At 44.3% G+C, this 14,677-nt stretch overlaps 1 protein-coding gene across 1 annotated transcript in view; it reads left to right on the top strand.

Moving 5' to 3' along the window:
- Nucleotides 1-14,677, top strand: part of STAG3 (stromal antigen 3) — a 299,481-nt gene that overhangs the window by 152,886 nt on the left and 131,918 nt on the right. The window contains exon 9 of the mRNA XM_044278889.1: nt 2,201-2,274. Coding sequence (XP_044134824.1) covers nt 2,201-2,274 — 74 coding nt within the window. The remainder of the gene's footprint in view (nt 1-2,200; nt 2,275-14,677) is intronic.

Here is a 14,677-nt window from a genome sequence, read left to right as displayed (position 1 = left end):
GCCTCTCCTGCCTCTCCTCCCCCTCCCTCACGCCGAACGAAGTCTCGCACAGGCGCAGTACCCACTGAGGGCTGCGCCTGTGCGATCAGCAGGAGACTGAGGGCAGGAGCTTCATCCTCGTCACTGGGCATGCGCCGAGCCCAGTGACGTCCGATATTAGCTCTTTCCCTCAGTCAGCCTGGTAGGAAGCGCAGAGGATTGCCGATCGGCTGCTGCACCCTGCGCTTTCTCCAGTCTGCCTGCCTTTACTTAATATAATAAGACCTAATTCGCCCCAACAAATACTTATTTCTTTCCTGAAGGGAGGGTGGGGAAAGAAATCGCTGGCCGTCTTCACTGTGGCAGGCAGACTGGAGAAAGCGCAGGGTGCAGCAGCCGATCGGCAATCCTCTGCGCTTCCTACCAGGCTGACTGAGGGAAAGAGCTAATATCGGACGTCACTGGGCTCGGCGCATGCCCAGTGACGAAGATGAAGCTGCCGCCCTCAGTCTCCTGATGATCGCACAGGCGCAGCCCTCAGTGGGTACTGCGCCTGTGCGAGACTTCGTTCGGCGTGAGGGAGGGGGAGGAGAGGCTGTGGCAGGCTGGGGGCGGCGGTTAGAAAGTACAAGGAAGGCGGGCTGGGCACTGAAAGAGGGGCGGTACTGGGCTCTCTAAGAAGAAAAAAACGCCCCTCTGGGCACCTTCAGGACGCATTTCCTTATTGATCAAAGTCGTTTTTTGAAGTAACTGCTGGACGGATTTCAAGATAAAAGAGCACAGCTTAATCCAGGTAAGCTGTGCTGCATGGCTGCTTTAAAATCGTTTTTTGGCTGAGGGGAGGTGACAGAATCCCTTTAACATAGCCAAGACGGGTCCGTCATGAACTCCATTGAAAGTCAATGGGGGACGGATCCGTTTTCTATTGTAGCAGATTGTGTCAGTTAAAACGTATCCGTCCCCATTAACTTGCATTGGGGGTCATGCCGGATCCGTCTTGTTCCTCATCCCAGGATGGAAAGCAAACTACAACATGTTGCGGTTTGTTCTTCGGTTTGGGAACGCAACTAAACGGAACAGAATGCCTTTTGGAGCACTCCATTCAGTTTTGTCCCCATTGACAATGAATGGGGACAAAACTGAAGCGTTTTTTTCCAGTATTGAGCCCATATGATGGATCTCAATACCAGAAAAATAAAACACTGGTGTGAAAGTAGCCTCAGCCGTGATAAGCGCCATAACCCTGGTTTGAAAGGGTTGTAACATTTATTTTTGTAAACGTTTTAATATGTTTAATAAAAATGTCATATATATTATATACATATATAAAATGCATTTATAATAATTCTGATTGGCATTGCAAGGATCCCTAAAGGTGTTAGATCTGGAATTCTGAGTTTTTATAAAAGTATCTGCCCCCTGGTGTTCAGAATCAGCCACATGGTGCAGAAGTAGTGGAATTCTACAGAACGCCACCCAATTGTGTTTCGTAACCTTTGCTTGTCTTTCTTTAAAAGGGTTGAAGGGAACCTGTCATCAACTTGATGCTGACCTCACTCAGAGCAGCATAAAATAGTGACAGAAATGCTGATGTCAGCGGTGTGTCACTCCTGAGCTAAAATTAAGTGGTTGCCGAGAACCAGGATTATAATCATTGCAGCCCAGGCCTTGAAAAAAGAATCAAATCTACCTGAGAAGAGTCCTGGTTATACATAATCTCCTGCTCTCCCGCTAATGATTGGCAGTTCTCTCCTAGAGATAAAGGGAGAAAACTAGGTAGAAGACTGTCAGTCATCAGCAGGTGGGCAGGAGAGCAGGAATTCCTGAATAACCAGGACTCTTCTCAGGTGGCCCTGACTCTTTTCCAGGCCCAGTCTGCAATGATTGTGATGTTGGTTCTCGACAACCACTTACTTTTAACTTTTAAATGACAGACCGCTGAAATCAACTCGCCTGTCTCTACTTTATTCTGCCGTTAGTATGGGCAGCATAAAGTTGATGACAGGTTCCCTTTTAAACAGCATTTCTAGTCTCTGTAGTTAAGCATTGCAGAGAATTAATCTCCCTCATGTTCATCCAGAGCATTCACCTTATATCAGTCACTTTCCGCTCTGCATAGGGATGGATATCACCGCTCTGTGTTATCAGATATGTGGATGTGTATATAGATATAGAAGCATTGTACGGTACTGCATGACTGACTTGCCCTTACTCCACACAGATGCATTCAAGTCTGGAAGATGTTGGTAATATGATGAACACTTTATTCAAAGGCGTCTTTGTGCATCGTTATCGGCAAGTATCACGTTCACATCTCCGATGAACCTCATGTGTGCTTCCTTCATTCCTTCTAATGAGAGCTTCCTGCAGACGGGTGTATAAGTCAGTATGCAGCAAGCTTCCCTAGTGCAGGGGTGGGCAACCTGTGGAACTCCAGCTGCTCTGAAACTACAACTCCCACTATCCTCCTTTTACTTCTATGGAAGTTACAAGAACAGTGGAGTAAGCGTGCCTGATGGGAGTTGTAGTTTCACAGCAGCTGGTGTGCAGAAGGTTGCTGATCCCAGACGTACAGTATAAGCTTAGAGCGGGCAGTCTGAGGATGTGTGCTTTATTACAATGGCTCAGGCTGGATGTGAAACTAGGGACGATTTGTTTAGTGAGTCCACCCCTCACAGTTTTGGAAATATTTTCCTGGGACAACACTTAAGATCTGACACTTTGATACAATGTACAGTAGTCAGTGTACAGCTTGTATAACAGTGTACATTTGGTGTGCCCTCAACATAACTCAACACACAGCCATTAATGTCTAAACCGCTGGTAACAAAAGTGAGTGCACCCCTAAGTGAAAATTGACTAATTGTGCCCAACGTGTCAATATTTTTTCTGACCACCATTATTTACCAGCACTGCCTTAACTCTCTTGGACATGGAGTTCACTAGAGCTTCAAAGGTTGTCACTGGAATCCTCTTCCCTCCTCCGTGATGACATCATGGAGCTGCTGGATGTTAGAGACCTTGTGCTCCTCCACCTTCCATTTGAGGATGCCCCACAGATTCTCAATAGGGTTTAGGTCTGGAGACATGCTTGGCCAGTCCAGCACCTTTACCCCCAGTTTCTTTAGCAAGGCAGTGGTCATCTATGAGGTCTGTTTGGGGCCGTTATCATGTTAGAATACTGCCCTGCGTCCCAGTTTCCGAAGGGAGGGGATCATGCTCTGCTTCAGTATGTCACAGTACATGTTGGCATTCATGCTCCCCACAGCCAGCAGCACTCATGACACTCCCACCACCACGCTTAACTGTAGGCAACACACACTTGTCTTTCTACTCCTCACCTGGTTGGCGCCACACACGCGAAACACCATCTGAACCAAATAGGTTTATCTTGGTCTCATTAGACCACAGGACGTGGTTCCAGTGTTCCATGTCCTTAGTCTGCTTGTCTTCAGCAAACTGTGTTTGTGAGCTTGCTTGTGCATCATCTTTAGAAGAGGCTTCCTTCTGAGATGACGGCCATGCAGACCAATGTGATACAGTGTGTGGCGTATGGCCTGAGCACTGACACAGGCTGACAAATCTGTGTGAAGATGTGGATTCATTGTCATTTTCTGTCAGGTAGTCACACTTTGTGATGGCAAAGGCAAAAAAAAACACTCCCTTTTTGAACGTGGTCGGGTTTTTGAACTGCATAAGCAGGGTCTCTCACAGCGCGCTATCGCTGCTGAGGTGGGACGCAGTAGACAGTCATTTGGAATTTCTTAGGCCTCTTTCACACTTGCGTTGTCCGGATCCGGCGTGTACTCCACTTGCCGGAATTACACGCCGGATCCGGAAAAACGCAAGTGAACTGAAAGCATTTGAATACGGATCCGTCTTCAAAATGCATTCAGTGTTACTATGGCAGCCAGGACGCTATTAAAGTCCTGGTTGCCATAGTAGGAGCGGGGAGCGGTATACTTACCATCCGTGCGGCTCCCGGGGCGCTCCAGAGTGACGTCAGAGCGCCCCATGCGCATGGATGACGTGCCATGCGATCACGTCATCCATGCGCGTGGGGCGCCCTGACTTCACTCTGGAGCGCCCCGGAAGCCGCACGGACGGTAAGTATACTGCTCCCCACTACACTTTACCATGGCTGCCAGGACTTTAGCGTCCCGGCAGCCATGGTAACCACTCTAAAAAAGCTAAACGTCGGATCCGGCAATGCGCCGAAACGACGTTTAGCTTAAGGCCGGATCCGGATCAATGCCTTTCAATGGGCATTCATTCCGGATTTATCCGGCCTTGCGGCAAGTCTTCAGTTTTTTTGGCCGGAGCAAAAAGCGCAGCATGCTGCGGTATTTTCTCCGGCCAAAAAACGTTCCGTTCCGGAACTGAAGACATCCTGATGCATCCTGAACGGATTTCACTCCATTCAGAATGCATTAGGATAATCCTGATCAGGATTCTTCGGGCATAGAGCCCCGACGACGGAACTCTATGCCGGAAGACAAGAACGCAGGTGTGAAAGAGCCCTTAAATGATCCTGAGGGTTATGGAACAAAAAAGTCAAGTGGAAGACCCAAAAAAATGTCATCAGCACTGAGCCGGAGGATCCACTTGGCTCTCCGTCAAGACACTGGACGATCCTTGACCCAAATTAAGGCCCTTACTATAACACCTTTTCCCCCTTATTAAGGCCCCATAACCATCAGACGGCATCTGAGACTGAAGGACTTCAAAAACAAAAAAGTCTTCAAAGACCTCGTCTCCTTGAACGCCACAGAACTGCTCGTTTGGACTTTGCAAGAGAGCACCAAACATGGGACATTGAAAGGTGGAAGAAAGTTTTATTCTCTGATGAGAAAAATTTGAACCTTGATGGTCCTGATGGTTTCCAACGTTACTGGCATGACAAGCAGATCCCACCTGAGGTGTTTTCTACGCGCCACAGTGGAGGGGGCGCCATAATGGTCTGGGGTGCTTTTTCCTTCAGCGGAACAATGGAGCTTCAGGAAGGGCAGGGGCGTCAAACGGACGCTGGCTATGTCCAGATGTTGCAGAGAGCATTCCTCATGACTGAGGGCCCTCGTCTGTGTGGTAACGACTGGGGTTTTCAACAGGATAACGCTACAGTACACAATTCCCGCAGGACAAGGGACTTCTTTCAGGAGAATAACATCACTCTTTTGGCCCATCCTGCGTGTTCCCCTGATCTAAATCCAATTGAGAACCTTTGGGGATGGATGGCAAGGGAAGTTTACAAAAATGGACAACAGTTCCAGACTGCAGATGGCCTTCGTGTCTTCACCACTTGGAGAAATGTTCCCACTCACCTCATGGAAACGCTTGCATCAAGCATGCCGAAACAAATTTTTGAAGTGATAAACAATAACGGCGGAGCTACTCATTACTGAGTTCATGTTTGGAAGTTTAGTTGTTTTTTTTTGGAGGTGTGGTCCTAAACTTTTGATCAGCTGAAAAACAGCCTGTTTCAGTTTATTCGTTTTCATTAAATTGATTGCTCAAAAAATGTTTTGTCTCACTCCCATTTCTTCTTGTTGCATGTTGAAGCTCTATTTGGAACCTTGTTAAGATCCAGCCATGCTAAATATGATTTGTTGCCATTTTTCAAGTGGTCTTAAACTTTTGATCAGGACTGTAGTATACAGTAGATATAAAAAGTCTACACACCCCTGTCAGATTTCTATGATGTAAAAAAAAATGAGACAAAGATAAATCATTTCAGAACTTTTTCCACCTTTTAATGTGACCTATAAACTGTACCACTCAATTGAAAAACAAACTTAAATCTTTTAGGTAGAGGGAAGAAAACAAAAAAAACTAAAATAATGTGGTTGCATAAGTGTGCTGGGGACGTAGCTGTGTTCAGAATTAAGCAATCACATTCAGAATCCTGTTAAATAGGAGTCAGCATAACCCGGCCATCATTTTAAAGTGTCTCCGATTAACCCCAAATAAAGTTCAGCTGCTCTAGTTGGTCTTTCCTGAAATGTTCTTAGTCGCATCCCACAGCAAAAGCCATGGTCCACACAGAGCTTCCAAAGCATCAGAGGGATCCCATTGTTAAAAAGTATCAGTCAGGAGAAGGGGACAAAAGAATTTCCAAGGCATTAGATACACCATGGAACACAGTGAAGACAGTCATCAAGTGGCGAAAATATGGCACAACAGTGACATTACCAAGTACTAGACTTCTCTCCAAAATTTATGAAAAGATGAGAAGAAAACTAATCTGGGAGGCTACCAAGGGGCCTACAGCAACATTAAAGAGCTGCAGGAATATCTGACAAGTATCCAGATATTGGCTGTGTGGGTACATGTGACAACAATCTCCCGTATTCTTCATATGTCTGGGCTATGGGGTAGAGTGGCAAGACGAAAACCTTTTCTTACCAAGAAAAACATCCAAGCCAGGCTACATTTTGCAAAAACACATCTGAAGTCTCCCAAAAGCATGTGGGAAAAGGTGTTATCGTCTGATGAAACCAAGGTTGAACTTTTTGGCCGTAACTCCAAAAGATATGTTTGGCCCAAAAACAACACTGCACATCACCAAAAGAACACCATACCCACAGTAAAGCATGGTGGTGGCAGCATCAGCTGGAACTGGGGCCTTAGTTAAGCTAGAAGGAATTATAAACAGTTCCAAATACCAGTCAATATTGGCACAAAACCTTCAGGCTTCTGCTAGAAAGCTGAACATGAAGAGGAACTTCATCTTTCAGCATGACAATGACCCAAAGCATACATCCAAATCAAAAAAGGAATGGCTTCACCAGAAGAAGATTAACGGTTTGGAATGGACCAGCCAGAGCCCAGACCTGAATCCAATTGAAAATCTGTGGGGTGATCTGAAGAGGGCTGTGCCCAGGAGATGCCCTCGCAATCTGACAGATTTGCAGTGTTTTAGCAAAGAACAGTGGGCAAATCTTGCCAAATCAAAAGGTGCCATGCCAATAGACTCATACCCAAAAAGTGCTGTAATAAAATAAAAAGGTGCTTCAACAAAGTATTAGTTTAATGGTCTGCACACTTATGCAACCTTATTATTTTATTTTTATATTTTTTCTTCCCTCCACCTAAAAGATTTCAGTTTGTTTTTCAATTGAGTTGTACAGTTTATAGGTCACATTAAAGGTGGAAAAAGTTCTGAAATGATTTCTTTGTCTGATTTTTATTTTTTTACATCACAGAAACCTGACATTTAACAGGGGTGTGTAGACTTATCCACTGTACATAATTGATCATAATTAAAAACATAACAGTTGTGATTACCCAGGTGCAGAATTAAAAACATAAATTAATAAGGAGCCCTGACCAGCATGGATCCGGTCCACAGGTGTTTGGCGTCTAAAGTTACAGACTGCACATGTCCAAGGAGTGTTTGTAAAAGAGGCGCACATTCCGCAACCCAAACTTTGCGACTGCAGGTCACATGATCGCGCCGTAGTTGGAATGCACGATGACCCGCAAGCAGGTACCTAGCATTGCAGTCGCATGATCTCATAATCACTGAAAAACACAGCGAGCCGCAAGCTTTCAGCGATACGACCGACTAGCTGAAAATTAGATAGATTATCTATCTATCTATCTATCTATCTATCTATCTATCTATCTCTATCTATCTATCACAATGATTGTATATTGGAAAAATGTGTATCTTGCAATCTTAGGAGCAAAATGATAAAAATAATAGTATATAGGGGGAACGGGGGTAAGATGCTACATCAATTGTGGTAATGGGAACAGTGCTGGAAGGCATGTATGTCCCACTCGGGTACCTCAGCTGGGTAAGACAGCTAAAATCCACAGAGCGGCAGTTGTCTCAGCAAAGCATAGTTTGCTGAGACAGTTTTGTTTATTGATTCTGGGCTGAATTTTAGTTGGATTGGCAGATAGGCCTGGAAGTGGGATCTGCCAATCTATACCCTTCCAGGATGGGTTTTCCTTTTCTACCTGAGGTGATCGCAGGTGAGGCCTGCTGTAATCAGGCTGGCATAAAGCACCTCCCAGTAGGTCAGTCTGGGGGAAAGAGTGTTTGTGAAACAGATACCTGTAGAGGCTCTGAGTGGTCTCAGCCAGGAGGACTGAGGGGCCAAGAGGCTATATGAAGCCTGATCTCTTCCCGGGGTGGACAATTTGGCTGAGAAAAGCCGGACCGACTTGCACATGAGAATGGTGCTCTACAAGAGAGGTAGGGATGTTATTTTGTATTAGTAGGTGCCTAGAGGGGCAGTTTTTTATTTTGTATCTTTTATGTTTGTGCTGGTGCCAAATAAAAGCGTTGGTTGAACCTTAATCCTGGTTTCCTGAAGTATGTGGTTACGACCCCCTGAATGAAAGGCAATCCCTTACACAATATTATGACCCTGGATTTCCACAAGGTTCGGTGCAGCTTCCACTGCAGCCAAACCGTGTTGGAGGGTCGACACAGCCGCTTGGTATCTGTGTAACAGACATCAAACACCGCTGAGATCACAGATCCAATTCTAAAGTAATAAAAGAATCATTGTATACAAAATGGCTTGTCAATCCATCTCAACATACAACAATTGTGTTACATGGGGCAGACAGACAACGGAGCTCCTATCAGACCCATACCGAAAATTTAGCATGCAGACATCATATGGAACATCCATAGCCATTTAGTGGTGAAATAAAAGTATAAAGAATAATAATTCCGTTATATAAAGTTATAGCATCCCGTCCCTTTCTATCCATTTATATATATAGAAAAGGTTTTTTCAAATACTAATGATTCCAAAATGCACTTCAACATTTACTGACATGAAACAGTAATATACTACATGGAAAACATCCATATGCTGGTTCTACTTGTGCTGTAATCCTCATCCATTATCTGCAAGACAGAAATGTAAAAAATAGCACCAAGATCTACACAAAGAAAGAATTAGACAGAAATGAACATAATAAGGGAAATGATTACACAAAAATCCAAGGTTTAAACATTTAACCCGTTAGGTCTAAGGGTGTTCAGTAATGAGATCCAATTGATGTCACATCGCTTCAAAGCCAAGTTTCAATTGCCCCCTTTACAGGAGACTGGGACATGATCTAATAACATACATTTGAGATCACCTTCTTGGATACCGGGAGGTCCATCCGCTTTTTCCTATGCTGATTTAAAGTGAGTATTGATGATATCAAATTTACGTTGAGCTACTCAACGGAAGAGATACATTTTTTGGATACAAAAGTTACATTACAAAATGAGCATCTGTCTACAGATGTTGATGTTAAACCAACTGATAAAAACACATTAAGGTATGATAGTGCCCACCCTAGGGCCATGATTAAATCTCTTCCGTTGAGTCAGTTCTTACATGCCAAGCGTATTGTTAGCAATAAAGTACAATTGGATCTGACACATAACAATATGACTACAGGGGCTTTCCCAATTCGGTGTTAAATTCACATTTAACAACTATTCGTACAAAACATCGGTCTGAACTTCTTGGTAAAAAAAGTGACAAAAAAATCCCTTAATAGGTTACATATGCAGAGGATAGCTGCATTATAAAGAAAATAGTCAACAAACATTTGTTAATCATAAAAAGTGGAAATGACTATATTCAAGATTTTAAACTTCCTCCCCTCATGTTATACAGAAGGCAAAAAAACTTGAGGGATAAACTTGTGCATGCAGATATAGGCCCACAAAAAAAAATTAGGACAGAGTTTTTTTTGCGTAGTCAAAAAATGGGTGGTTTCCCATGTCTTAATTGTGTGAATTGCCGCTATATACAGAAGGGAAGTATTTTCACTCATCCTACTACCACCAATAAATACACTATTAAAGTGTAACTGCAATTTCACTCCCAAAAATGAAATTCCTAACATATGTGATGCTGAAGGGAAGATATTCAAGAAGCTGCATTTTTCAGCTAATTTTACCTTTCTGATGTCTGTATTCAGTCCTTAGCAACCATATTTCTCTGTGCCTCCATTTCAGCAACTTCCTAAGATGGCCTCTGCTGCTCTTCCTGTGATATTTGCCCTTCCTTGAAGCCATCTGTATTTCCTTCACTTCCCACAAGCCCTTGCTCTCCTCACATGAACTAGCAGAACCAATCAGAACGCAGATAACTTTCCACAGTACCCAGAGCAGTGTGTATCCTCACACACAGCTAACCAGAGACAAGCCCTGCAATTACATTAAATTAGTAAGCATTTCTTTTAACCTCTTAATAGCCAGCTGTCCCTCATTCTCTTCCAGACTGACAGGGAGGGGGGGGGGGGGGGGCTACTTTAGCTGCTTATATCTCTGGTTTGGTACCAGCTAGAAATATAGGCTTTGTATGGTCTGAAAGCTGACATTCCAATACCAGAATTCCATAAATCTGTTCAGTACAGGGGAAGATATAAGTGATAGAAATCGGGATGCTGTGAATGAAGCTGAAAGTGAAAGTAAAAGCAGATTTTACCCACGATTATTCCAGACTATTTCTAACCGTGATTTATCTGTTGCCTAGACTGTCCACTTTTAAACAAGACCAGTTGCATATTTCTAGCTGCTACCGTTGAGAAATCACCATCTAAATCATCCCTCCCTCCTCCACTTTCTGCCTCAGCCCAGCTCCAGGCTGTCAGGGCTGAGCTCCTTCTCCTTTTAGAACTCGTCCGTCTCTTGTTATAATACTGAGAAGACTGACTGCACATGGCAACGCTGTGAGATGAGAGCTGCTAAATGGGAAAGTAGCATGCATTTGTGGGAGTTATTAGCAGGTAAAACTGAAAATTAGCACTTGTACAGCAGGCTGTACTATACCATTAGGGGAAAAAAAAAATGAAACTGCGGTTACACTATTAAGCTTTATTTAACGTGTGATTCCACATCTGTAGTTCATGTTCTTTGGTACAACATGTTATATGTAGGTGAAACCTCTTTGGATTTTAAGACTTGCTTTAGTCGGCATAGGTACACAGTCAGGAAAAAGAGGATGGACCAACCGGTTTCCAAGCATTTTTCGGCGCTTGGTCACAATGAAGGTGATCTCAAATGTATGTTATTAGATCATGTACCAGTCTCCTGTAAAGGGGGCAATAGAAACTTGGCTTTGAAGAGATGTGAAATCCATTGGATCTCATTGCTGAACACCCTTAGACCTAACAGGTTAAATGTAGATTTTTATGTAATCATTTCCCTTATTGGCGCATGGCCTAGTGCGGCATGTGAGGAGACGCTGAAGCTCGCTCTTCTGGGCAAGCATCCTGTTAATCCTTCGGCATCCACGCAGTAACTTTACTGAAAGTCATTTAGAGTAGTGCTATTTGATACCGGAGTCCGGATACATGGACCGCCGGTAATCTGAAAAGAAACAGTAAGAAGGAGAGGGAGGAGAAGGTGAGCGGGCCAGCCGTGCGCTCTAGGCAAGATGCCGCCGGAGCGGGAGAGAAGGCTGCAGAGATCGCAGCACAGCTGGGAAAGTTTGCCAGACCGAACCCCTTGAACATATCGGCAGCCTTGGTGGACCAGCAGAGTGAAGGCGCTGAGGACTGGGTGTGCTCACCTCCTGATGCAACTGCAGGTAGTGCTGGCGGCATGGAGAAACGAGGGGGAGGAGGTGGTGAGCGTGACGGCTGGAGGGGCTGAAGGTGCTGGAAAGTCTGCACAGATATCCACTGAACCAACAATGACTGATGTGTTTAAGGCAGTTACCAACTGCAACACAGCGCTTATATCCCTTAATACACAAATGGGAAGCCTGCAAGAAAACATGTCTTTTATTAGGCATGACCTCAGGAAGGTCAGAGGGAAATGAAGAAGTAGAGGAACGGGTCAGCTGCTTGGAAGATACAGTGTCTCTTTTAAGAAAATACATTTGGGAAAGACTCCCTGTCAAATATGTTCGCTATAGAGCAGGCTCATAGAGTGCCTTTCAACTCTCCACCACCAGAGGCCCCTCCGAGACCTATCCTGATGAAGTTGCTGCATTTCAAAGACAGAGACTTCATCTTAAGGAAAGCAAGAGATCATGAGAACTTGCGAATAAATGACAGAAAAGTGCTCATATTTCCGGATTTTTCTGCAGAAGTACAGAAGAAACGGGCAAAGTATGTGAAACATCGCTTGAGAGAGCACCAAGTACCATACTTCATGTTATATCCATCCAGGCTACGAGTGGTGGCTGAAGGAAAAGTCCATATCTTGGAAACGGCTGGTGCAGCGGTGCAATGGCTAGAAGCTACGGGATGATCTATGGACGACGGAGGGTAGAAAATAATCAGTTCAGGTGTCAGCTGCCCAGATACCTTGGATGATGAGTATATGCAGGTGGCAGCGGCATTGATTTGGAGGGTACCAGGGCACCATGGGACTCTGAGTTTCTGTTTATACTAGTTTAATTGCCTTTGTGGGGCACAGAAATGTACTTAACAGAATTGTATGGTGATATAACTGGTTGCACTACATTAAGCACAATAGGGTGCATATTTGTTTATTATGTGAAATATGTCCGGGAGGAGGGTGAATTAAGAGTAAGCGTAGTTGGAGGGAGATATCTTACCTTCTAACATATATCTCAGGCAGAATATACACTCACATTGCCTATAGTCGCTGGGTAAATTCTGGTTAATAGTTTATAGCCCCGTGTTGCAGAGGGGAATATTTTAATGTCAGTTCTGGGGAACTGCACCATGACCATAATGTTGTCTCTCTGTACTACTAGTATTTTCGCTGAAAGTAATGTAGAAATGATGAAAAATGGATGGACTAGGAGGGATGTCCGGGGCGTGATATCTGTGGGGTTTGATGATGGGGGTTAATGTGTTAGCATGGAATGTGAGGGGTCTCAGTGACGCAGCCAAAAGATACACATTGCTGAACTCCCTTAGGCAGCTCCAACCTGCTATATTATGTCTCCCAGAAACGCATCTGATAGCGGAATCTGTAGCTACGTTAAACCGTGCATGGATTGGGCATGCGTACCACTCGACGTACTCAAGTCATGCTAGAGGGGTCAGTGTACTTGTACAGAAACAGATTCCGTTTCACTGCGTCAAATCCAATATAGATCCCAATAGTAGATATGTATGCCTACGGTGCACGATATATCAACTCGCATGTATAGTAGTGGCAATATATGTCCCACCTCCGTACACGGGATAGGTGTTGAAACGTGCTGGCGTTTGTGGCTGCGTCCCCTGATGTCCCTACGCTTATTGTCGGAAATTTTAACATGGTATTTGACTATCGTATAGATGGACATCATGAGATAGGTAAGCCTGGTGAAACACATTTGTCCAATATGGCAAAGGTATTAACAGAGGCAACACTCAATGACATTTGGAGAATCCGAAACCCTCACACTAGACAATACTCCTGTCATTCTAGCTCTCATAATTCACTATCACGAATTGACCTAGCAACCAACAGATACTAAGACTTGTGCGGACAGTGGAATATCTGCCCAGAAGCCTTTCAGATCCTTCCCCCATCAGAGTAGAACCGAACTTGGATTCTGTGTCTGAGAGACATAGAAGTCTGTGGAAGTTAAATCCTTTCTGGATGACCATATTGCAGGATGAGGTGGGAATACTGACAGAGATGCAGGAATTCATGTCAATTAACATTGGGTCAGCACTGTTGGGGGTAGTGTGGGACTCCTTTAAGGCGTCTGTTAGAGGAATGTTCATCAAGCGCATACAAAGATATAAAGCTAAAAATAGGCAATTGACACAAGAATTACAGTCTAGAGTCACTGATACGGGGTGTAAATACATTGAGGCAACTCGATCTAACTGGGTAGAAGCACAGCAGATGTATAGAGACCATCAAATAGAGCTAGCAAATAATAAAGTGCTTTTCTGGAAACAGAAGTACTTCGAGGAGTGAAAAAAGTGTGGGCCATATGCTGGCCACTGTCAGTAAGGCTCAGCAGGGACCCTCATTTGTAGGGTGTTTACTGGATGCGACAGGTCATTTAACAACAGGAAAGCACAGACATTATGGCGATATTTGGTGAATATTATAAGCAATTATACTCCCACTAGATTACAGCGTAGAGACAGTGAGACCCAGGAATTTCTCGCCTCTTAGGCTGCCAGTGCGGACGGCGGAACAAATAGAGAGCCTTGAGGAGCCTCTTAGTCTGAAGGAACTGGAGGTGGCAGTGGGAGGGCTTCCTAATGAGAAGGCACCAGAGTCTGACGGAATACCTGGGGAACTGCTGAAAAAAATATAAAGATTTTATGTTACCGCAACTTTTAGCGTTTTTTGAACAGGCGAACATATTAGGGAGATTGCCCGAGTCCATGGAAGAGGCCATAAGCCATGATTCTGCCTAAGCTGCGTAAGGATCCCACGTGTCCGGGGTCATACAGACCTATCTCCCTATTATGCACTGATGTCAAGCTGCTGGCCAAAGTTTTGGCCAACAGGTTGACAAAGGTAATCCTTAGCTTGATACACGAGGACCAAACTGGTTTTATGCCAGGCAAATCTACAGCCATCAATATCGGGCGATTATTTCTCCCTGATGATCCCACATAGTGGGGGAAACTCGTTGGGATATTCTTTTACGTCTATCTACTTTATAGGGTGTAATTTACTACATTTACCTTGATGCATTGTGTACCTTGTTGACTGTCATAATACAGTACTAGGGCTGTATACAGAGTCCATCAATTTACCCTATTTTTATAGGGGAGAGTATATGTATAGTATTTC

The sequence above is a fragment of the Bufo gargarizans genome, chromosome 2 (genome assembly GCF_014858855.1).
Source record: "Bufo gargarizans isolate SCDJY-AF-19 chromosome 2, ASM1485885v1, whole genome shotgun sequence".
NCBI classification, from domain to species: Eukaryota; Metazoa; Chordata; class Amphibia; order Anura; family Bufonidae; genus Bufo; species Bufo gargarizans.
Note: the sequence above shows the minus strand (reverse complement) of the source record. Positions and strands in the feature narration are given on the sequence as shown.